This window comes from Melopsittacus undulatus, chromosome 1 (assembly GCF_012275295.1).
Source record: "Melopsittacus undulatus isolate bMelUnd1 chromosome 1, bMelUnd1.mat.Z, whole genome shotgun sequence".
Taxonomy (NCBI): Eukaryota; Metazoa; Chordata; class Aves; order Psittaciformes; family Psittaculidae; genus Melopsittacus; species Melopsittacus undulatus.
In genome coordinates, this window is record NC_047527.1 from 145,106,514 (window position 1) to 145,129,290 (window position 22,777).

Genomic DNA, 22,777 nt, shown 5'->3' on the forward strand with positions numbered 1-22,777 from the left:
CACATGCTCACTATTGCGCTCAAGATTGTAATTTCTGCTCTAAAGCTATACCACATATTCAGGCACAGATGATGTTCATATTTACTATTTCATACTTCTGCATCACACATCATTTTGTAATGCTAGAATCTGATTCACTCTGCTCAATCTGGCACAAACAGAATTCATGCTGAGCTACCTAACACTTTAGGAAACAAAACAGCTAGAAACATACTTCCACCTTTACCCTAAACACTGCAATTCCTCTAAAATCCCATACCTTTGGGATGCAAGCCTTAGATAAAAGTCTGTTCTGTGCCATCAGATGTTTTGGGTCTGATATTCTATTATTATTCATGGCTACAAACAGTAGTTTTATTCCCCTGAAAAACAAAAAAAACAACCCCCCATTCATTAAGAGACTTACTGCTGGCCGCTGTAGATCCTGCAAATTTAGCCTTACCAGGATGTAAAAGGATGTTTTTTACATCTTTTTTTTCTGAAACTAGGTATTTTACAGATTCCCTCCTTCCAGCTGAACTTCCAAAGCCCAAGGATCTTGTTTAGAGAGTTGTTCAGGCGTGAGAATACTCCAAATACTTCCAAGTCAAATATACAAGTACATTTTCCTTTCTACAGAGTATATGCTACATACCACATACTCAATTAAGTGGGTTACAGGGAAGGAGTTTCTTGCAGTACTTTGGGATGGTCTACATAGCCCCTAACTCTTACTTTCACTGTACAGCTCACTTTACTGCCCACAGCATGGGCAAGTACGGATGTGTATACAAGACGATGTAGTATCACATGTGTCATGCTGTAACACCCACCCAACTTCTGAGCATGTGACTGTAGCTCTCTGCTCATGCTGATCATCCTTTCCGAGTGACAGAGAAAATAGGAAAGTAGGCAGATGTTATCTGGATCTGTCTTGCTAGGGCAATTTAAACCTTTATTGCCTTTATCTATCCAGTTGCCCTTGCCTTGATGATAACTACCCCATGGTAGAATCAACAAAATGGGACAGTTATCTTGACTTTTGATATCCCAGATGGCAGTCCAGCACCTTACCTCAAAAGCCCCTTTAGGCTTGGCTGGAGCAACTGAGGCTCTGCTGAGTGTGCTTGCAGGTTGGGAATCACATGAGCAGCAGTGTGCATAGCCAGGACAGGCAACATGGCACAGCTCTACTGCAAGGCTTGAAGGTTAATAGCATCCTCCCTGTACACAACTGAGCTCAAGTGCCTCCAGACAGCGTTGAACAGCCTGATGTACATGGGCCCGAAGGTGCAGGGTGAAGACCTCATGCCAATAGCATAGCCTTTTCTGCCCTGATAGGAGCAGCACCTAGCACTATGGGGCTTTGGGCTTGGCAAGGCTTCCAGCTGCTCCTGTAGTGTAAATAATACTGAGTAAAGGACGTACTCATGCCACTAAGACACACACTCAGTGCCTAGTGCAGATGCATGTATATACACAGCACGTCAGGAACCCACCCAGTACAAAGACACTGAGATAAGCACAGTTACAGCATTTGCATCTACTCGGATTTACCCACCTGTACTTGGGTAAGAGGCATACACAAGCCACATCAGTGGGGAGATTTTCAAATACCAAACTGCTGCCTAGGAATGACTGCTTTCTCCTGGAGGCACACACCTAAGCAAACCCAGAATGCCCTCCTGTGAAGCCCTACCAAGACCTGGGCTTCTTTTCCCTCCTTGCTGCAGGTGTACATCAGAGGGCTGTGGCAATCAAGGGCAGACAAAATGTGCAAGAGAGACTGGGGTGAAGGGCCAGACTTTCAAACAGAGTTCGATGTCTAAAGCCCTTTGCAATTCTGGACAGAAATAACTTGCTCAAGTCCCCACAGCAGGGCTCTGTCGGCACAGCAAAAGAAATCACAGACCACGGCCCCATCACCGAATCACACTGGCTCTTACAGAGTGATTTGTGCTACTTGAATGTGATGGTTGCAATGATGAATTCATTGTCTTCAGGGTATCGAGTCAGAACTTGCACCTTGTAATCTTAAATGCCATCATAACATATCTGAATCCTGAACCCTGCCAAAAGAGCTCCTTGGATCACAGAAATATTTTTTATATCCTTTTTTATATCCCTTTTCTTATGTCTAAAGAAACCCATTTCAGATGTTGTAGTTGTTCAGGAATATAAAAAATAGACTTTTTTTTTGAGGAGTCTTGCTGCTGACCCTTGTAATAGTCAGATTTGCTATAAAATAACATCAGAAACAACAAACGCATTTAAAAACCCCTACAACCAGCCAAACTATCACACTGTCAATTTAAGTAACTTTAAACTACAAAACACTAGCTATTAGCTAAGAGGCACAGTGGAATTCAATCGTATTTTTAATCTGAAACATCACAAAATCCTCTTCCTTTTTTTTCATTACCAAGGACACCATTATCTGGATTTCTCTTTTATTTCATATATTTTGGTGTAAATTATTTATCATCATCACAGATCTTTTCTGAACATTGAGAAAGGTTTGCCAGGCATCATAAGGCTTCAGCCCTACAACTACTAACAGATACCAAGACTGTGCCTGTGCAGGGCCCCAGATGATGTCAGTTGGTCTGTTCGGACGGAATCAATAGCAGGGCCAACATTTGATCTTGTAAACATGTCCAAGCCTTTGCAGCAGCCATTCTTATGGCATTTCTTCCCAAAAAGATGTTGTGACACCAAAAGAGTCTCTCCTCACATGTAATTTTCACCTATTAAAATGTTAGGGAAATATTTGTGCAAAATATGTCCAAAGGATTCTTTTAATGCCACATTTGTGTGATTACTTCTTTATAGTCTTTCATTTATCATTATATTGCTGTTACTGTTACTACTATTACCTAATAACAAGAAACTAAAAACACATCTTGATGAATAACTGCAGCATCAAGAGGCTCTCCCATTCCAGCAAGTGAAAGCTGGCATTGCTTTACTAAAGCCAGCTTTGCAGCATCAGTCTGCTACTTTTCATAGGGTTTGGAAATATATGGTGGGGTTTTTTAATTTATTTTGTGTGGAAAGGTACATTTTTCAACCATCTATTTCAGCAGCACTGGCCACATTTTGCAAGACATTTTGCATGGTCTCAGGAAATTATTGCACAGTTTTCTACACTACATACAATTCTGACAAACTGATATTTGCTGAAGATGTTCCTCTCTAATCTGTGCTAGTAATTCCTTTTTTTCAGTGTGTTTGTTATATTCTATGATACCAGCAATTAAAAGAGGCAGCTAAGGAGGTTGGAAATGCGGAGGGGATTGTACTTGCCAGGTTATAGTCTAGCTTTTGATTGTTCTTTTTCTAGCTTACAACACTACAAGTCAGTAAAAATAATTTCTTTTAGAGAGGTGGCAGAAAGGAATAAAAAAGGCAGATACAACTAGTATTTGGTGTAGCGTAAGAAAGACCATACAGTCTGCTGTTGCTAAAAAGACTGAAATAACTCAGTCCTCCCATGTAGTTAGCCAAATAATCCCCTTTGGTTTACACACAACAGTAAATTGATACCAAACTCTCCCCTTAGGGAAAGGGAAGAATTCCCCTCACCCATTTCTACTGTTACATTCCCTTTGGGGAGGGGAATAAAAAAAATCAAACTTGGCTAAAGGTTAATAATCATTCATGTCCAGCTTACTATTACTCAATAACTATCAAAGTCTCTAACTCAAAATAGCGTTTGCTGGCTTACAGGATCAGAGCCATTACAATCTCTGTTGAAGACTTTATTGAATTTTACACTAAGCTTTAGCTGACTGCACAGGTCAAGCACTGTGGCTCTGAGTTTTCTTTATTCCCAGAAACTCATAAACCCCTCTCCAGTTTGCAGCGCTGTTAGCTAAGAAACTTGACTCAGCACAGGGTCAGAGAACCCGACCCTCATGAAAAAGGTCACGCAGTTTTAAAACCCAGTTCCTGAATACCATTAACTTACATGCACTAGCTGTTCCTGCGTGTCAAACTCCCGGGAACAGCCTTCCCAGTGGCAGTTTGTCTCATAGACCACTTCAGGCTCCTGTTTGCTTTCATCTTTGTCCCCTTCCTCTTTTACCAGGGTCATTCCTTCTGGCTGTTCCTGGAGAGAGTTAAAAAACCAGGGGTGAGGAAAGAGGATATTCTGAAACTGAAAAGGAAGAAAAGCAAATTACTTCAGCATTAGAAGAAAGATGATGGGGGGTAGGGGGGATTATTTTACTCTTGCTTCACGGTTAGTCCATTCTAAGCCCAAAACAGGCCTGATAAGGCAGATGCCATTTGCAGACTACATGTGTAAAATCAATTTTTGCTCCCCTGAAGTACTCACTGCAGAGAATTTCTAAAAGACATAATTCCTTTACATTTCAATTAAAATCAAAACATAAAGGCTTGGCTTCCCCCTCCCTATATTTAAGCAGCTTGTTACTTGTACACTTGTCCATTACTAGTCAGTGGTGCAACTGATGAAAAAGGCACTATTCATTATCGCAGAATTAACTGGAATTTGAGTTTGGTACTAGGGTTGGACACAAACTAGACCACCAGTAGTTCATAGCTAATCCAGTGATAGTTTTGGACACTAAAACCTTTCCAAGTGCAGACCAGTAACTTTCAGGCTACTTGTTAGTCGGTTCTTGCCCATAATGTGTACATGAAAGGGGTGAGAGGGGAAAGAAAGCAATGAATTTTGGCTTTTGACTTTCCACCTTTAGCTCCTCAAGGTGCCTCATTCTCCCCAGCTTGTTATTTGCTGAGGGCAAGAGTCAGATGTTAGCATCAGCATTTGGTTCAGATTATGCACTCATACTATTTTTCCATTTCAAACCTGCTGAAGGATTTAGGCAGACCTCTGCTTTGTTTTCATTTATTCACTCACAAGACTGAGGCTCTGATTCTCATCTCCCCTGAGTCCACTGTAAATCAGAAGGCACTCTACTAAAACCAGTGGCATTAACTGGTATAGAAAGTATAGCAAATGAGACCGGAGCCTGACACCGAGGCCTCAGTGCAGCACAGTGCTAAGACCTGGTAAAAGTCAATGCAAAGTAGGTATTTTTGCTGAGCAGAAAATATCCTCAATAAAGACCCCAATGTCTCTTTTCCCCGGAAGAGGGTTGAGACTGATAAGAGGCATTTCTCCATCAGCCTCCTTCCTCTCTGCCCTTATTCTGCAACAGACCCTGCACCCCAGCAGCCTTTCATTGCTCACATTTAACCCTTGCTACCCTAAGCTGGGGTGTCTGTGTGTGTATGAAGGGCCATACTAGTGCAAGAACATGTGCCACAAGTAAGGTGCATTTTCCCTCTAACAGTGAGATGAAAGGCTTACGACTGTAACGTGATGGCCATACCTGCACGCTTCCTGCTCCTGGGCTGGGGAGGTCCTCGTCGGGCTTTATCTTGGAGCGCTTGTTGTGCATGGGATCTCCAGTGCTGCTCACTGCAGATTCACTTGTGGGTTTATTCTGCTGCAGGCAGTTGTTTGGTTGTTTTGGGTTTTTTTTTCCCCAAAAGACAAAATTAGACTGTGATAAATATGTAGCTCCAAACAAAAATATGCAGCATCTGCTCAGCAACTTTATTTGGAGAAGCTACACTGTTAATTATACTGGATATGCAATTACATTGTGCTTCAATTACATAGCATTAACTTGTGGAAGAGCTGCATCACTCAACCTTGTAATGGAGCAAGGAGGGAACAGAAAGAGGTAATTCCTTGCTACAAACCAATGCTGGTTTTGTCAGGCCAGAGAGGGGTAGGAAGAACTTGATTTTCTACGTGATAGCAACTTAAGAAAGGCAGTTCTGAAGAGTAAAATCACTGTGTGCTCAATTCAAATGAACACAATTTATTTGTTCACACTTGGAGCAAAGGTTTTGCACTTAACATCTGCATGCAAGAGCTCAGCTCTTTCACTGTGTTTCCCATTATAATGGTGGGATAGGAAACAAAACTGAAAACTGTGAGACAGCCAAAAAATCCCAGATGAAGTCCTGGACTCTCCCCAGTCAACAGCAAAACTACTGCTGACAGAAACAGGCCAGAATCTTGTTTTTCTCTAGCTGTGCTAGACTGAACACCATTATCTACACCTGTAAATGGATCTTGTAGGAATCCAGAGATCTTTTAGAGATATCTGAACTTGCATGGACCCCACAAAAAAATCAATACACTTCCTACAGCAGCATGTTCTGCTTCTACATTTGTAAAAGCTAGCCAGGAGATAAACAGCTCAAAGACTGATAAATCAGACTATCCCAAGTCATCTGGAAACAAACAGCACTGGTTAATAACAGGCAAGCCACGAACAGTGATAAACTCCACATTAGGGGCCTGATGCACTGCTTCACATCCCCAGCTTTTGAGAATACATCTTGGTTTATTGAAATTATTAACTCAAAGTCATTAAGTCAAATTTTGCATAAATCAGACAAAAAGCTTTCAAACTTCTGCACTATCTTTGAGTTCCTCTATTGCCCACAGACCAAGTTACACCAAGTTACTCACATGTGTATATAACCCTGTATCAACCTGATTTGGAGGTGAAGCTGCTAATCTTATAATGTTAGTGTTTTGATGTGGTTTCCCCCTTTTACTCCCCACCTTTATTAAGTTCCTGTGTAAAAGCCAGAAGAGACAGTTTTGGAATGAGAAGCTGCTACATCACACTGCAATATTTATAAGGACCAAGAACCATGCTACCAATCAGGAACCATGCATACACTTCTGTGATTTATAATTAAGGGACTCCAAATACTATAGCTGTAAGAAAAACTCTTATCAAAGGGTCTCAGTGACAGTGGTGATTAATTGCCATCGAGGCAATGCCATTTATTTCATTTACTTCAGTTTTAAGTTAATGGGGTGCAAAGGTTTCTTTTGTTGTCTCTCACCTGTGTGGACTCAGAAGGTCCAGAGCTGACCTGGACAGGGTTCAGGACACTGGGGATGCCAGGGATAGGTCTCTGGGTAGGAAAAGTTGGAGCAGGATGGATGAGTGGAGGGCTGTGTCCAAAGGCTGAACCTAGGGTTTGCTGACGACTTATAATTTGCTGATGCATTTGCTGGAGGGATACCGGTGTAGGAGGGTATGTGAAACTCAGAGCAGGGCTGAATTTGGGAGAAAAAAAGGGAAAGATGGAGGAAAAAGATGAGGGTTATAACAGCATGGAACCATACAGATGAAACCTTTCAAATATATTGGCTGTATTTACATTAACTGAGGTCTGGTTCCTCCTTCCCTCCCACCTCATACCTTTTTTTGTGCCCCAAAAGATGATAGATCCTGGGTTTAAATCCAGAGTTGGCCTGGATTTACTAGTGAGTGCAAAAATGCTATCACAACAAAACATAACATCTTTTCCTAACATTTACCAGGAAACCACAGAAAGCCAACTGAAATAAAATTCAGAAGAACTGAAATAAAAGGCAAGCAGTTCAATAACAGCTATTTATTGCAATAACAAACTTTATATAAAGAAAAAGAATAGGCGCCTACATGCTTTATAGTACTTTTATTGATAATGCCGTTCCCCTATGTTCGCCTGTAGGAAGCAGTTCCTTTAATCTTGGCTCATGCTACGCTCTTTCATATGTCTCTAGATCTTATTACAAGAGGAGAGAAAATCAATTGGTTAAATGTGTTCTGAACACCATGCTTGTCATATCACTCATTTGTTTGCAAAGATGGAAAGCTCAGTTCATCCAGAGTGTCACCTAAAGAATTTCCATCAGTGCTGTTTGGTTACAGAAACTGATGGATTAACCTTTCCCCTCTGAAATTGGTGATCAATGAGTTTCAATGTAGAAATATTCCAATGGGAAAGCACTTCTCCTTCTTCCAGTTAAACAACATTAAATGTCTATTAAAGTCCATTATGCATGTTAATACCTGTCATCACTTCATTAGTTCACCGTATTTCCCAGACTACAGTGACTTTGGAGGAAATTACACTGCCATCTAAGGACCTATTCTGTGGGTATTTCCAGAGCTTCTTTGTGTTACACTTGTGAAATAAATGGTGTGGAACTAAATCTTCACACACAGGAATAAGAGGTTCTACTGTAAACATTTGCCAATAACTTACAATCATAAAAAAAAGAAATAAGTGCATTCATTATTTTTTTTCCTCAAAAAATCACCAATGACACACAGCTGAAAAGAGCCATATGGATTTAAAACATTAGGTCTTAAAGGGGTGTGAGCATAATACCTTTTCATAATCAAGGCTTCTTCTGATGTCAAAAGCATGGATTTAATCCCAATTTACAGTCTGAAGCCTTAATTGCTGTTGCTGTTAAGTGCATTAACTGAAAATACTGTGACAAAAAGAGCTAAAATAATTTCAACCATTTTAAGTAGTAATTCTAAAGGAATTCTGTGTTCGTTAATATGACTATACATTTTTGTCTGTTTGACTACAATCCATAAGGAGATAGCTTCAATGTGATTACATTACTATTATTCCTGGTGAGAACTCTGCATGACAATAGTTTGCCCATTTAGTACAGAATATCATTAAGAATACCCTGGGAGAATTTTACTGGTCTTTGAGGAACTCTCTTTACATTTTGCATTGTATTCTTTTTAATAAAGGGAGGCAGAAACGTAGTGAAAACAGTAATTGTTCACAGCAAGAGTTAGGGAGAAATCAGTAATAATATTCAGTTATTGCAGCTCTATAGTCTTTGCTAGTGTTCCTGTAAGCAACCATGAATGATTACAGCATGACTTAGCTAAGGTAGCCACTATGGATGATTAATAGGACATTAATCAAAAGATGCATATCAGGCCCAGAATTTGTTCACAAGCTTTCTTCTAATAGCCGATTTCATGTTCACTGAGCTCTATGCCAGTCTGTTCAATTTATTCTTCAGTGTACAAGCCATTCATCACAGAACATAATGATTTAACACCCCTTTTCCTTTTTAGTGAACAAACATTACTAAGTGTAACTACTGTGGTCTGTTCATTAAAAAACATACAATTACAATGTCATACATGAGGCTGAAACTGCCTCCTTACAATATTCCCACATTTTTTGCTTCTATATATATACTGTGAGTTCATCACATACATTTCAAACACTAGACAGCACCATCCTGAAGATGCTATCAAATCCACAGCATGGAAACAATTTGAATGAAGTATTTTATTTCTCTGTGAGTGGTTAATGCCTAGGACATCTTCACCCTTCAGCTGAATCAGTTTAATGATAAAATAATGGCAAAGACAGAAATAAGATTTCCCTGGGTTTTCCAAGCACACAGCACCCTTGTGAATACAGGCTGAGGTATTTTTTTCCTTTCTAGGTGTTTCAGCATGCTCAACAATACCTAGCTTTGCAAGTCCAGGTTCAAAACTCTGGTAAGAGTCTTCAGATCCTACATGGTAAAACACCAAAATTCAATCACAGGACATGACTGACTTAAGACCTTGGCTCACATCCTGTCCATCACTGCTCTGTGACTGCAGTTACATGAGCACCTGCACCTACATTTAATTCTTTAACCTATCCAAAGCAGGAGCACAGGAGATCCCTCCCAAACAGTGCAGGGGGGACACGAAGGAACTGCTGTGATTTGCATGTTTTTTTATTTCAGCAGGAGGCTATTACTATGCCACTAACTAGAGACTCTGGAGTTTGGATGCTGAAGGATGCTCAAGAACTTGGATGAGGAAACAGACTGTAGGAGCCCCTAGATGTGTATAGACAACCTGCTCTTAATGCACTGCACTTACATTTACTGGAGTTTGGCAATATTCTCCACTCCGTCCCTCCAAAGATGGGAAAAGCACTGCTGTGCTGAAAGGGTACTTTTGGTCAAGATCTCTCTTCTGAATTCTCTACCACAACACAAGAGTGATGATGCCTCTTCAGTGGCAAAATACCTTTCTAACTAAAGGACAAAAGCAGCTCTGATTTAACAAATATAGTTTTACTGGCCTGCAGTGACATGCCTTATACCAGTACAGTGCATATCCTTAAACATTAAGTATACTTGCTATTCCCCTCCTTATATAAAAGCATCTTCCATTGAAAGGACAGATTTATGTCCTTATCTGCATCTGCTTTAACACCATTCTGAGCCTTCAGAGGTATGCTAAGCCAGGCATTGCCAGCTTCAGCCCACCTTGCAAGCAATGCAAACTTGTAGGGTTTAGCAGAGGAGACTGGCATCTTCACTAGTAGATCTTACTGGAAAACAGTGACAGCAGCAGCAGATGCATTAAGGCACAGCTGGACAGATGTGCTAAGGAAAGGAGGAATCCACATTTCTTTAGTATCTTTTGTCTGCCCCATGCTTAGCAGCAAAGATTGAGTCTGAGGTACTTGGATTTTCCTATGGAGCCTGGCAACCTGCACTTCATTCCCTCTACCTCCAAACTTCAATCATCTCCAACTACAATGAAAATGAGATTGTGAGGGAACAGAAGAATAGACAGAACAGCTATGGGGAGTACTCAGAAATGGTGACAACGATTCAGACACTAGGTTATCTTCTTAAATAGCTGATAGCTTCCTTCAAATAATTCTCTCCAACTGTTTCTGGAGAGCTCTTCATAAAGCAGAATGACCTGGCTGGGTTCAACCCATGCAAGATGCCATGACAGGGCAACCTGGACCATTTTTCTGATCTGAAAAGATCAGAAGGCTCTGAAAAGAACAGAAGGTGTCCTTCTCTGCCTTTCAGAAATAATTCAGGCTGCTTGACAATGAACTTGATGTTGTGGGCCAAAAAGAAGGAAGAGAAATCAAAGCTCGCCACATTGCTAGCATGGTGCGCTCTGTTGGGAAGGGGAGACCTCAATTCCTGCCCTCCTTCCCAAAGTTTTTAATGCATTTTGTTCAGTAAGTAACTCTTTAATACAGGATTTGTGAAGAATCTCTATAGTATAGTGTCCCCTCAAACCATACAGGATCCTTCTCCCTTGACCAGCAGCCATACTCCCTCTTGCTGGCCCCACCAAGCTCACACTGCTTTCTATCCAGAAGGCCATCAAAGAATCAACAAAATGGTTAGGGTCGGAAAGAACCTTAAGATCATCAAGTTCCAACCCTGCCATGGGCAGGGACACCTCACTCTAGCTCATGTCACCCAAGGTTCTGTCTAACTTGGCCTTGAACATTGCCAGGGGTGGAGCATTTATCACTTCTTTGGGCAACCTCAGGAGGAAGGGTGGGCAGTGGCATCGCCTGGTCTTGGCCAGCTGAGACAGCCATGCCTGCTTAGAAATGTGCATCAGGATGGCACCAGTGCCGCTCAGGAACTCTAGAATTCATGCCCAAAGTCTGTAAACAAGACCTGAAAGTAATCATCTGGAGTCCAGAACTACTAAAACCAACCACCAGGTTTTTCAAAAGCCATGAGTTGCTTCGGAGGCCTCAATTAGCATCATGTTTCTTTCAAGATACCTTAACGGGGCTGCATGCTGGACGAAGGGTGCTCAAGACTTCCAACCCAGATGATGGGTTGGAACATATGATGCCTGCTCCAATTGTTCACATTTCCCCAAACACAAGTCACTTCCAAAAAATCTTGGATTCACAGAAGTGTAAGTGAATTATTAATCCTTTTCTTCCATCTACCTACTGAGAAATGAAAATCTACACCACTGGAGGGAATGTGACTTCTATTTCTGCTAAGAGGCATTTTTTAAAGACAAAGTAGAAAAGGAAAAAAAAGATGAATGCATGTAAGACCACTAACAAACTACATGCAGGTTATCTTTGTAGTTGTTGAGTTTTATGGGGATAAGGGTTAGAAAAAGCATGTAATACTTCTGCTTAAGCATTCAATAACTCATATACACTGACATAAAAGCCCATCAGCAGTATCATTTATTTTTCCATACTGTGGGCTTCTGTGTCTGTCAGTCTGTCTCTCTCTCTTTTTCCCTTCTCCTCCTCTGTAAAGTCTCAAACTCCCATCACTGGAGGTAAAGCAGGGCAGTGAACTACATTGCAATTACATGAGCACATCAAATTTTAAGGAACAGACTTCAAGAAGAAGAAAAACAGACCTTATAATCAAAACCAAACTTTGTGGCTACTTTGTGGCTGTCCTACTAACAAGGTCATCCAGTTTCTGGTCACAGCTGCGGAATTTACTGCAAACCAGCTGTGAATTCAAGTCAGGAAAAATTCCTTCTTTCCTATACAGTGCATAGGTGTGCCTGAGGAGACAGGCTGACACAAAACATTCTAAAAAGCACTTTGTTATTCTACACAGCACTCTTCACACACCTTCCCTTTCACGGTAGCTTCCTTTCTTTTCTCTTTTTGTGTATTTGAAATCATCACCATGCCCTCTCTTCTGTCCTGTCTTCTCACCTTTAAACTGGACAAAATACGTCAAGACTATTTTATCTCATCAGTATAACTTTTCAGACCTCTGATTGTTCTCCCTGCTCTTCATTGTAGTCTCCCCAGCTAAGATCTTTCCTGAAATAAAACACACAGGACTGGTTTCAAGTACAGGAACGTCTCTCACTGTAAGACATATTGATTCCATCTACACTATAGTGCAGGAGGACCCTTTGGCCTGAAGGGTCGTTGATGTCTGAGTGGTGCACTCATAGCCCAAGTGTTCACTCCATGAGAAAACTCAGATCACCCTGTAGCCTCCATCGTTTGCTCTTGGCATCAGCAGCTGACACCAGGCAGACCAAAAGATCCAATTCCCTCCAAAAAGGACCCTGGTTCATGAAGGGAGAGGTGATTTCTAGGTAGACTGGCTTCATATTCAATAAAGCTGATGATCAGGTCTTAAGATAACACCATGGTTTCTTGAGCTCATGCTCAAGTAAGTACATGTTACTACTTTGTTTTTCTTACTCTCCCTTAAGAGTGACATGAAGCCTGTGGGCAAACAAAACTGAGAAATCAGGGCGCAGAAACCCACTAATAAATGTTGGATTAATACCTGGGCTCACTGCATTCAATGGGGTTTTTATCCTTCCCTTCCACCAGGCCAGGATTCCACCTTTAGATTTTGACTTGTGTTTCCAAAGTCCTTATTTATTCTTTAGGAATGTGGCTGAGGGGCAAACATCTTTCCCATTTTACAAATATATCCAGCTACTCTTCAGAAAAGCATCCTTAATAACTCTTAAATACTCCTGAAGAGGAACTACAGAAAGTTCTAAATGCTGTCCTAAAACCAGGGCCCTACAGACACTGCATCTTTACCTGAGGGCGTAATACAAGTCATAATTATGTTAATAGTGATCATGGTTTTCACATGCTCAGATGCTCTTCTTTTATAAGGAGCAATGTAAGAAACAGCTTAATTCATCCCGTGGTAAACTGACATGTAAGAGCCACCGTCCAAAATGCAGGATGCATATAAGGGTGGCTGGGAGTTGAGCCATGGGTACTGAGGGGGTCCACATAAGCTGACTCCACACACAGAAGTTTATGTATGTATTTTGATGGAACTATGCACATGTGCAACATACAGCATGTGGAAAGCTGTGGACAGTCACCAGAAGAAACTCTTAAGTCTGACCCCAGGAGAGATGTAGAGGAGAGAAAACCAATGAGCTGTCCTTGGACAGGACCTGCAAGAGAGGAAACAGCCAGGAAAACCATGTAAGAAAGCTGTCTCCTGTTGTTTGAGTTGGTGGAACCAGGAATTTGTATATGCTCTTTGTAAACAAGATGGAGTGAATAAAAAGAAGCTCCCAACTCTGTCATCTTCACCTCCTGATGGAATCAACCTGCAAGAGTGACTGTTGACTAATTGCTTGGGTCACAGGAGTGACAATGCACTCAGCAGCCTCGCAGCCCTGAAGAGATCTGTGAAATTCTTCCTGCTTCAAGTATTTCAGATGCAAAATGAAAACCAAATGGTGTCACAGGAAGGGAGACCTTACAAATGCACTTCCGTTTGGAGCTAATAATTTTAAGGAATATGAAAGAAGAGCTGTGCTTTAAATCCTGTTCTTTTCCCTCTACTTTCCAACCAACTCTGATATTTGAGTAGACAATGCAGTGAAGTCATCAGCTGCTTTTACAGCTCGTCACTTACGCACAGTGGAAAAGAGCATCAAACTGTGACTGTGAAACCAGACACGCGGTGTGATCTTAAAGGCAGGTATGAGACTTGAAATCCTTTGAAATAATTTTTCAGAACTGACTGGGTTTCACAAATATCCCTCTGCATTTGCAATGCTGGCACATTTCAGTCAAAGTCACTAACTTACGAGACATTTGTAAAAAGATGTAGTATCCTGCATCTAATAAAGAACAGTCTGTACTGTACTATGTTTTCCAGTTTTCAACAGATAACAGTCATCGTCTTACAATTGCTTTAACTCACATACATCGTTGCCTCTTTAGACTTTTCTATTACTGGTTTAGAATTAACAGAGCCTGTGCTCTGTACTTTCTCTTCAGCTTACCATATTATCTATTCTGTTTTATCTGCTAGACTAGGTGAATTTTTTCTTCATGAATACATTGCCATATGCCGGAGTAAAATGGAATAGCTTCACTTAGAGCAACAGAGCCACGCTGATTAACCTTATGTGCTCAGACAGCACTGACAGCTTTGTCCTTCTCACTGGGATATTCTTGTTCAGGAATCCTTAGTATCCTAACTGAGCTTTGTACTAACAGTACCTTGTGTAATTCACCTGTGCTCCCTCCATGCAAGCTCATGACACTTCTGGCAAACATCATTTTGAATGAAGTTCACTGCTAAGCATTTTTGCATTTCTAAAACTGGTATCATTAATTACATGGAAAGTGTTAATTAATACTTGTTTTTAGGGTCTGAAAATGAAGTGATGAAGTGTTAAATGCTAGCACAGTTCACTTAGCTCCAGATCTTTCCAGGAATTTGCACTGTGCTGTGTCCAATGACTCTAAACTTCTCAAATAACACAAAATCAGTCTGGAGCAAATTACTTTAAACTGACTTTTAATTACAAGACCTGCGATATAGACATTTACATTACATACATAATCACACTTGTATATGTGTGTATCTGTACACGTAAATGTGCATGCAACATGTGCCAGCACAGTCTATATTCTTTATGCTGCTTGACTTCTGACATACATTTTCTGAAGGCAGAAATCTTGCCACTTGTGTGTATTTGTGATGAAAAATACACACCACTTTCTAATGCAAGATGCAGAAGATCTCCAAGACAATGAATGTCACCATCCTATAATCTATACGAGCCTTCTATAGGAAGCTAGCTGCAGAATTAAGTTTCAAGAGAGCCTGAATTAGATGCAACTTTCTGTAATACTGATGAATTTCATTTTTACTCACTTTGTAGTACTTCTCTGCCATTCACGCTTCTTGAAAGAGGGGTTAAAATGAAGCTATTATGGCATGATAGAGCATTATATTCCCTTCTTTAGATTAACTATGCACAGTAAAAGACCACTGAGAATAAAGCCCTGTGCTGCACACATGTGATGTGTCTAGTTATAATAGGACCTGTTTCATTGGGCTTATACTTGGTCTGTGTCTGAACTGCAACTAAGCTTTCATTTACAACATACTACATACTAGAGACCTTTTAAAGCAAGAAAAACTTTCACTCAAAGATGCAGCTTTGAATCTCAAGCAGATCCCAGTAAAAGTAACAATAAATTAGCAAAACTCATGTAACACTCACATAACTAACACACTTTTTACTCTGTACATCCTACCATGAGGAGCTTCTTGCAGAACTGCTGAATATATGGTGTTCTACTCTAAGCATGTTCTTCTTAAGATTCATGTCACTAAGTATTTGGTTGTCCTTTTATATAGATTTAATTACATAAATACACAAACTTAAAACTTACAGTGTAAAACAGAAACTGAAGAATTAAGCGTTTGGGTTTCGGTCAAAGTTAGATGTTCTAAATGAGCTGAGCCAACTCACGAGCGGCACTTCCTTGTCTCAGTGCAGAATGCAATGGAGTAATTTTCAAAGGAAAATTTGATCAATGTGAAGCTATGGCAAAGCCAGGTTGAGACAAATGGAATGGAAAACAGAACACAGAAAATCACGGTGCACTGGAATTGCTGATCCTCTTCTGGAATATGACTGCATGTGGTAGAAGGAGACTGTTTCAGACAGTATCGGCAGAAATGACAATGCAAGAACTCTAAAGAGCAGACTGAAAACAACCATTTGCCTCAGAAAGGAGATGAATGAGAGCAGACGTAATAAGAATATATTAAATATTGAATAAAGAAAGAAGACTGAGAACACGAGGGCTCCCTGTCTTATAACTGTGAGACATTCTGTTAAATTCAAAAACTGGATCATTTAAACCTAATAAAAGGATACTCTTTGCTCTGTGCATAATTAGGCTGTTGGGCTCTCTGCTGGAGATACTTTCACTTTTCTCTGTGATAACTGTATACTTTATTTGTATGTCTTAACTCTGTTTTTATTTTTCTCTTTGCTTTCACCAAGGGAAATGGGGAAAAAATAATACATGGTCACTTGTCTCTAGATATAAAGCAGTTCAGAGAGGAGGACACTGACTAATTACACAACAGATATTATATACAAAGAGCTTATATGAGATGAGAAAACAATTGAGTATCCAATATCTGCTTGCAGAAAAGCAGATTCTTGCCTTCCTTGCTGATATAAGTCCACTGCTAAGCTCACCCTTCCCAGGGCTCTTTGTGAAAGTACCCTCACTACTGATTCCTGATGCTCAGCTTCAGATCAGCCCAGAGCAAAGTGACAGGAGCCAGAACAGCCAGGATCTGGCTGTAATTAACCACACTATGTTAATTGCTCTTTCCTGTTCTGATGACATCAGGGGAGAAGGGGCAGATCCCGGAGGGTGGAAAAGTGTTGCTGTGCTTTCTCAGTTTCTTTCAAATCTTGGAGGAGTTCCCAAAGGGCTCCCGTGTTCACATGAAACTGAATTTTAACACGCTATACGATGGCTACGGTGAATTCACAGTTAAATCTGTCTAGACCCAAAGAAAGTCTCTGGTAGTAGCTGGAATTACTCCTGATTTAAACACCTTGTAGCTGACAGGGAATTCAGTTCATTCTCTGAAAACTGACTGTAAATTTGGCATTGCAACACTGCTAAGGCAATAGAAAAAAAAGAGGTTCTGAGTTTCAGATCATATAAAACATGAAGCCCCAACCTCCTGTGTTTATTACAGACCAGCTAATCTTTTGTAAAGGTTTTGAATCAGTACTCTTAATATTATGGGAAGTGATTACCCCCTTTGTATTCGCTCTAGGCCATGCTGCCTCTCAAAAAAGAAGTGCTACTGAAGTGCAAAGTCTAATAATTGTCACAGGTAGCAGATATAACATTAAGTACATCCTGACAAAAGATTAATAGCAGGGGTGCTGCACTGCAGGACTGAGGCAGGTAACCAAATGAGTAAATGTCAAATGAAGGATTATCCTCATTTGATGCTATTTCATACACCTCTTTTCTGCATAATCTCTCCCAGCTGAGACCTAAACCAGGTGTTTTCAAATGCATAAAGTAGAAGCTCTACCTGGTGTGCTAAAGGAGATCCACTATTAGCTGTCAGCAGGAGTGACATCTTCTTTTCAAGTACTCAGCCAGTAGTCAGGATACAGCACTACACTGCAGCTGACAATGACAAAGCGCTCACCAAGTCAAGCTCTATCTGGATTGTGCTAAACTATTGCTATTTATTATTCAAACTGCAGTAGTACCCATGTCAAGGACCAGAGCCTTTCTGTGCTTGCCTCTATAACAGAGCCCAAAATGTGGCTCCTTTCACTTGATTCATCCTCAATACAGTGTTCATAAGAGTCCTATGCTGAAAAGCCATGTGAAGCACAGGATGTAATCTTTTAGCTAGAGGATGTACCTTTTTCCAGTGCAAAGACCAGTGAGGTCCTGGTGATACATACAGGCAGATACAGTTCTATGTTTGATTCTACAGGCTCAATGCTCTTTTAACCTGTTTTTGCAAAGTTGTTACCTGTCTGTGTGCCAGCCCATCAGCTTTTAGTTATGTGAGCACACATCCCTTTTCCCCCTGCAGGATTAGTAACTGCTTCACAAATATCAATGCTTTCAACCTCCCTCTGAGGTGAAGCGGAAGGACTCATTTTGCACAGGAACAGGAGTCACAGAAGGTGAAGGTTAAAAAGTGCCACTCATCGTGGTTGCCCAATTTCAGACATGAAGACCAGTTCTGCCAGATTAATTAACATGACACAGTACCTGAAATGTTCAGAACAGGAGTCACAGAATCATAGAACAGTTTGGGTTGGAAGGGATTTTAAAAGGTCATCTGGTTCAACCTCCCTGTCAGTGATGGGGCAGCCACAACCTCTCTCTGGGCAATCTGTGCCAGTGCCTCACCACCCTCCTAATGAAGTAACTTCAAGCTGTATCTGTGAGCAACCCAGCTCCCCTGATACATTAGGAGTAGTAGTCCAGATATCCAGAAGAGAAACTGTATGAGCCTCGTGGTCACTTCTAACTAGTTCACTTTGCCCATCATCAGGCTGGGATTGTGTTTTGAGAGCAGGGTCCATTCTTCAGGCAGCAAACTACCTGGTAAGAAGCTCCCTCCTCTTCTACAGCTGCCTGGGACAACTGAGGCAGGGTCCTGTAGCTCTGACTGATGCAGAAAGGATGTTCAGCCTGAGCAGCACTGAAGCAGGCAGGGGCCATACAAAAAAATACTGTGCAACCCTGAAATTAAAGATGGTATCAAAGCACAATCACAAGAGGGCAGTACCTTCATTCTCCTTAATGACTGGCTTCTGCATGCTTTATTCTGCAGCTTTTTCTCTCTTCTAATGCAATCCTATGTTATGTTATAGAAAAGCATTTGGTCTCAGCTTACTTAACCTGGACAGTTCCTGCTCTGACTCCTGTTTCCCCTGAAGACTGCTTTCTTTTTCACAAGGCTGTTACAGCTGGGCAGGCAGCTTAGCCTCCACATGCTTCCCAAGGAGGTACTAGATTAACCAGAGATGCAGCTGCAGGGAAAGGTCCTCCTTCCTGTCTATGGGTCCTGGACTGGAACATGCTGAATGCTTAGGCTATTTAACACATGGTAATAGAAACCTCCTGAGGGCTTTTATCACTTGGCTGAATGGGACAATTTCTCAAAGACAGCAAAATCAGATCTACAGCATCAAGGCAACATTACTGGCAAATATTAAGATTCTCAGTGAAAAGGTAGCAAGAGGTCTTTTAGTCTCTTCTTCCCTAGCTTTATTCTGGTAAGTCAATAGCTTTGATGACGCTTTTTGGAAATACTCAGCATTAGACAGGTATCTGTCATGAAAAATGCTGCCAAGTGTAAACTATTTGGCTAACTTAAAACTGACTGGACACAAGATCCGAAAGTAGAACTGCACAATGCTATCATAATGTGTCATTAATGCTACTGATGTTGCCTAAAATATGAAAACTGCCTGTCTCCAATTCCATCTAGTGGGCTGCTAAACTGTACCATTTTCTTGCAGCAACCTCTACGAGATTTACCTGCAAGCTTCCAGAAGCTGGGATTTTACACTAGGACAAGTGTTTTCTAGACTTTCATCACTGTTGCAGACAAGATATTAAACAGGATGAACCTATGGATTGATGGCACAGTGCAGTACAGCAGTTCTTGTGTTGAATGCATTATTTACAGTACAGTGAACTGTAACATATTACGCTTTACTCATAGTCTTGTTGCTATTTAGTCTTGCAATTTATTAAAGCAATGAAATGTGGCTTGGGTTTAATACCTTACGTCACTGTTTATTTTGGTGTAACTCTTTTATAGACAGGTTCACACGGGAGAAGTTACAGGGCACCAAACAGAGGCCAGTTGCAAAACTGAAGAAAGAGGATTGCTCTCTCCCTTTCTCTCCTTTCCCCTGGGAAGAATGAAGCTGTGCATTTCCAACTTTTCAGGTTGAACACACACACTCTTATCAAAACGAAAAAATATTATTAATTCAAAATTGTGTAAAATTCCAGGTTATGCATTCCTGGAAAGCATGACCAGGAAGTGATGAAAGCTTCAGCCAGCCATAGGCTCAGGCACACAAGCCTTGCTTTCTTCAGTTCACAAGACTTACTGTTCTACTCCTTAACATCCTTAATCAGTCTCTTCCTAAAACTCACTCTAGTTCCACAACTGAGTTCAACAAACCTATTCATCCAGCTCTGGGCCTGCAGGGATGGTCCTTAGGTTTGTGATTCTATGTGTCAAAAACACATACCAACCATTTCCAGCTGAGAGGAAAAGGAGGGAAGACTGAACTACACTGTAGAAATTATGCCAGTTTCCATGCACTATTTGCTCTACCGAAGTTATAAGCAATGGAAAAGGAGGTTAGCAATTAAAGTGCCATCCCATCTTAATCAAAGGCACAGTACACCTCCACAAAGCACATGTCTTTAACAGATGTGGTCCAAAGTTGCTGCCAGCTATTGACATAAATCATATTACACATTATGGAGCTTCATAATTGGGCCTGTGGTTACACAGATTGCAGAGATGTATTGCAGAGCTATGATATCATACCTGTGAAATACTATACAGCTATTCAAGTACATCAGAGCTATGAAGCACTACTATTTAAACAAAATGCTTAAAAAAACCCAACAGCACTTAAACTAATACCAAATATTTACAGTGCTGTCACTTCCAAAGTTTGGCAGGCTTGTGGTTTCTAACACACCAGTTGTGTGCCCCATTTTCTCCCTAAGTGCAAATCCCCATAGCCGGGTTTTGAAGTTGTGTCATTTTTGCCGGAGAGGTATGTTTGAGCCTTGCCAAAAATGAGTCTTTTAGATCCCAAGAAACTGTTGTGGGGACTTGCTCCTTTGCCTCATTGCAAATTGAAGGTGGAGGCTGCTTTTAAGCCAAGGACCAGCAGTACTCTTTGTTTGAGGGCCACAAATGCAAAACCAGTATTTTCTGAGACTCTGGGGAGGTGGGGAATTCTTTTTGGAATACCAAAGGAGCTTTTTTCAGGTAACATATAACACTGCCACAAATAGAAGAATGCTCTGCAGTTGCTCTCCTTTTATTTCTCTTCATTTTCTTTTTTGACATTCTTACTTTTGTCTCTTCTCCCTGTGCCCTGTTTATTCCCCTTTCCTGCACAACTTCTGCCCAACCTACCCTTGGTACTCTGCTCTTCTACCTCCAGAACAGCCATTTTTAGCTGTTTCCTTGCACATGCAAGTGGAGTGACCAAGTGGAAATCCCAGCATTTCTGATGGTGCTGGACAATAACAGTACTTCCTTGGTACAGAAAAGAACCGATAATTTAGCCACAGAAAGTCTTATCTTTGAAGATAAATACCCAGAAGGTCTAAGCAAACGTTTTAGTTGAACAGTACTACATGTCTGTGCTTTACCCTCTGATGACTGTAATGCAGGAATATTTCACTGTCACTTATATCTATGGCCATAAGAACTCAAGTTGCTTAAGTAACAAACCCATCCTGGAGAGGGTTCTCTGCAAATAGATTCCTGAGGACACATACACCATGACTGTGGTCAGACAGAGCGTTACCTGCACTGGACAATAATATGCCCTTGTGGTTACTTTTCTGAGCAAGAAGGACAGAAGTATTTTGTACTTTAAATTAAGCTACAGTGAACGTATATTATAGAAACTACAAAATACACATATTCACAAAACACAACAACGGCTTAAAGATGTGAGTATACATTCACCTTTGTGTTTGTGTGTATAACATGTAAATGAGAATATGTAATAGAGGTAGAAAATGCTGTTCTTACCTTATTGCACTTGCAGATAAGTGGCCATAAGAACCACTGGCTGAGGAACTGCTACGAGAGTTATTCAGAATTGTGACCAAGGAATTTGGAGATGTCCGTATCATGGTCTGAAGGTCAAAGCTGTGATCAGATAGGGGGGATATGGACAACGTACGCTTCCGGCTTGGTCTAGCTGACAATCTTGGACTCGGAAACCTGGCGCCTGTTATGTAAACACAAATAATTATCCACCAGGGTACTTAATCGCATTTATTTGTTATCAGTGATGGGTAAAGGGAGTCGCAAGATACCAACATGCTGTGACAAGCCTACTCTCTCCACTTGTGATATACTGGCTACGATTGAGGAAAATTAGGAAGAAAAATCTGTCTTCCTGTGGCTTACCTCAGGGGAGCTCTGTTTATTAATGTGCAAGCAAAATGATAAATTGCTAAACAAAAGGAAAAGACTTTTATGAGTTATCCCTCTCATTTCTGATGATTTATGAATCTGATGGCTTCTTAGACATTCACATCATTAATTCAACCATGAGCAACGAGACAGCGGTTCAGATCCGGGCTACCTGCAAACCCAAAGCTGCATCACTTTATACATACAGCCAAAGCTATAATTATAAAATAAAATATAGAAATGATGAGGCCGATTTTCCTTTGTTGACCATAATTCTGCCTGGTCGATACTTGATGCATTAGACTGTGAAACAGTAAGCTTTATCTGAATTAGTCCAGGATCCCACTATACTCTTGTGTTGGGGCGTACAGGGGCCTATGACTGACAATTTCCTTAAAACTAGAGCTTAAACTTTTCAAAGCAGCAAAGAGACAGCAGCCATACAGATTTAAATAAATATATATTGCACTTCTAAATTTTCTGTGCTGCTCTGAATTATCTCCAGCTCTTCTGGTCTATTTTACTGTGTCACCCCAACTCTCTGCAGTCCTGATGGAAGATACATCACCGTAAATTTCTTCCCTTTATTTAATTATTTTTGATCTCAGTTGAGACCAAGGAGAGAATTAGCTTCCCCACTTCATACTGAACTGTTTC

At 40.8% G+C, this 22,777-nt stretch overlaps 1 protein-coding gene across 1 annotated transcript in view; it reads right to left on the minus strand.

Moving 5' to 3' along the window:
• The window catches only part of GLI3 (GLI family zinc finger 3), a 204,528-nt gene that overhangs the window by 33,792 nt on the left and 147,959 nt on the right, over positions 1-22,777 (minus strand). Inside the window, exons 7-10 of the mRNA XM_034061895.1 lie at positions 21,731-21,932; positions 6,886-7,102; positions 5,343-5,459; positions 3,950-4,090 (exon numbers count right to left, since the gene is read on the minus strand). Coding sequence (XP_033917786.1) covers positions 3,950-4,090; positions 5,343-5,459; positions 6,886-7,102; positions 21,731-21,932 — 677 coding nt within the window. The remainder of the gene's footprint in view (positions 1-3,949; positions 4,091-5,342; positions 5,460-6,885; positions 7,103-21,730; positions 21,933-22,777) is intronic.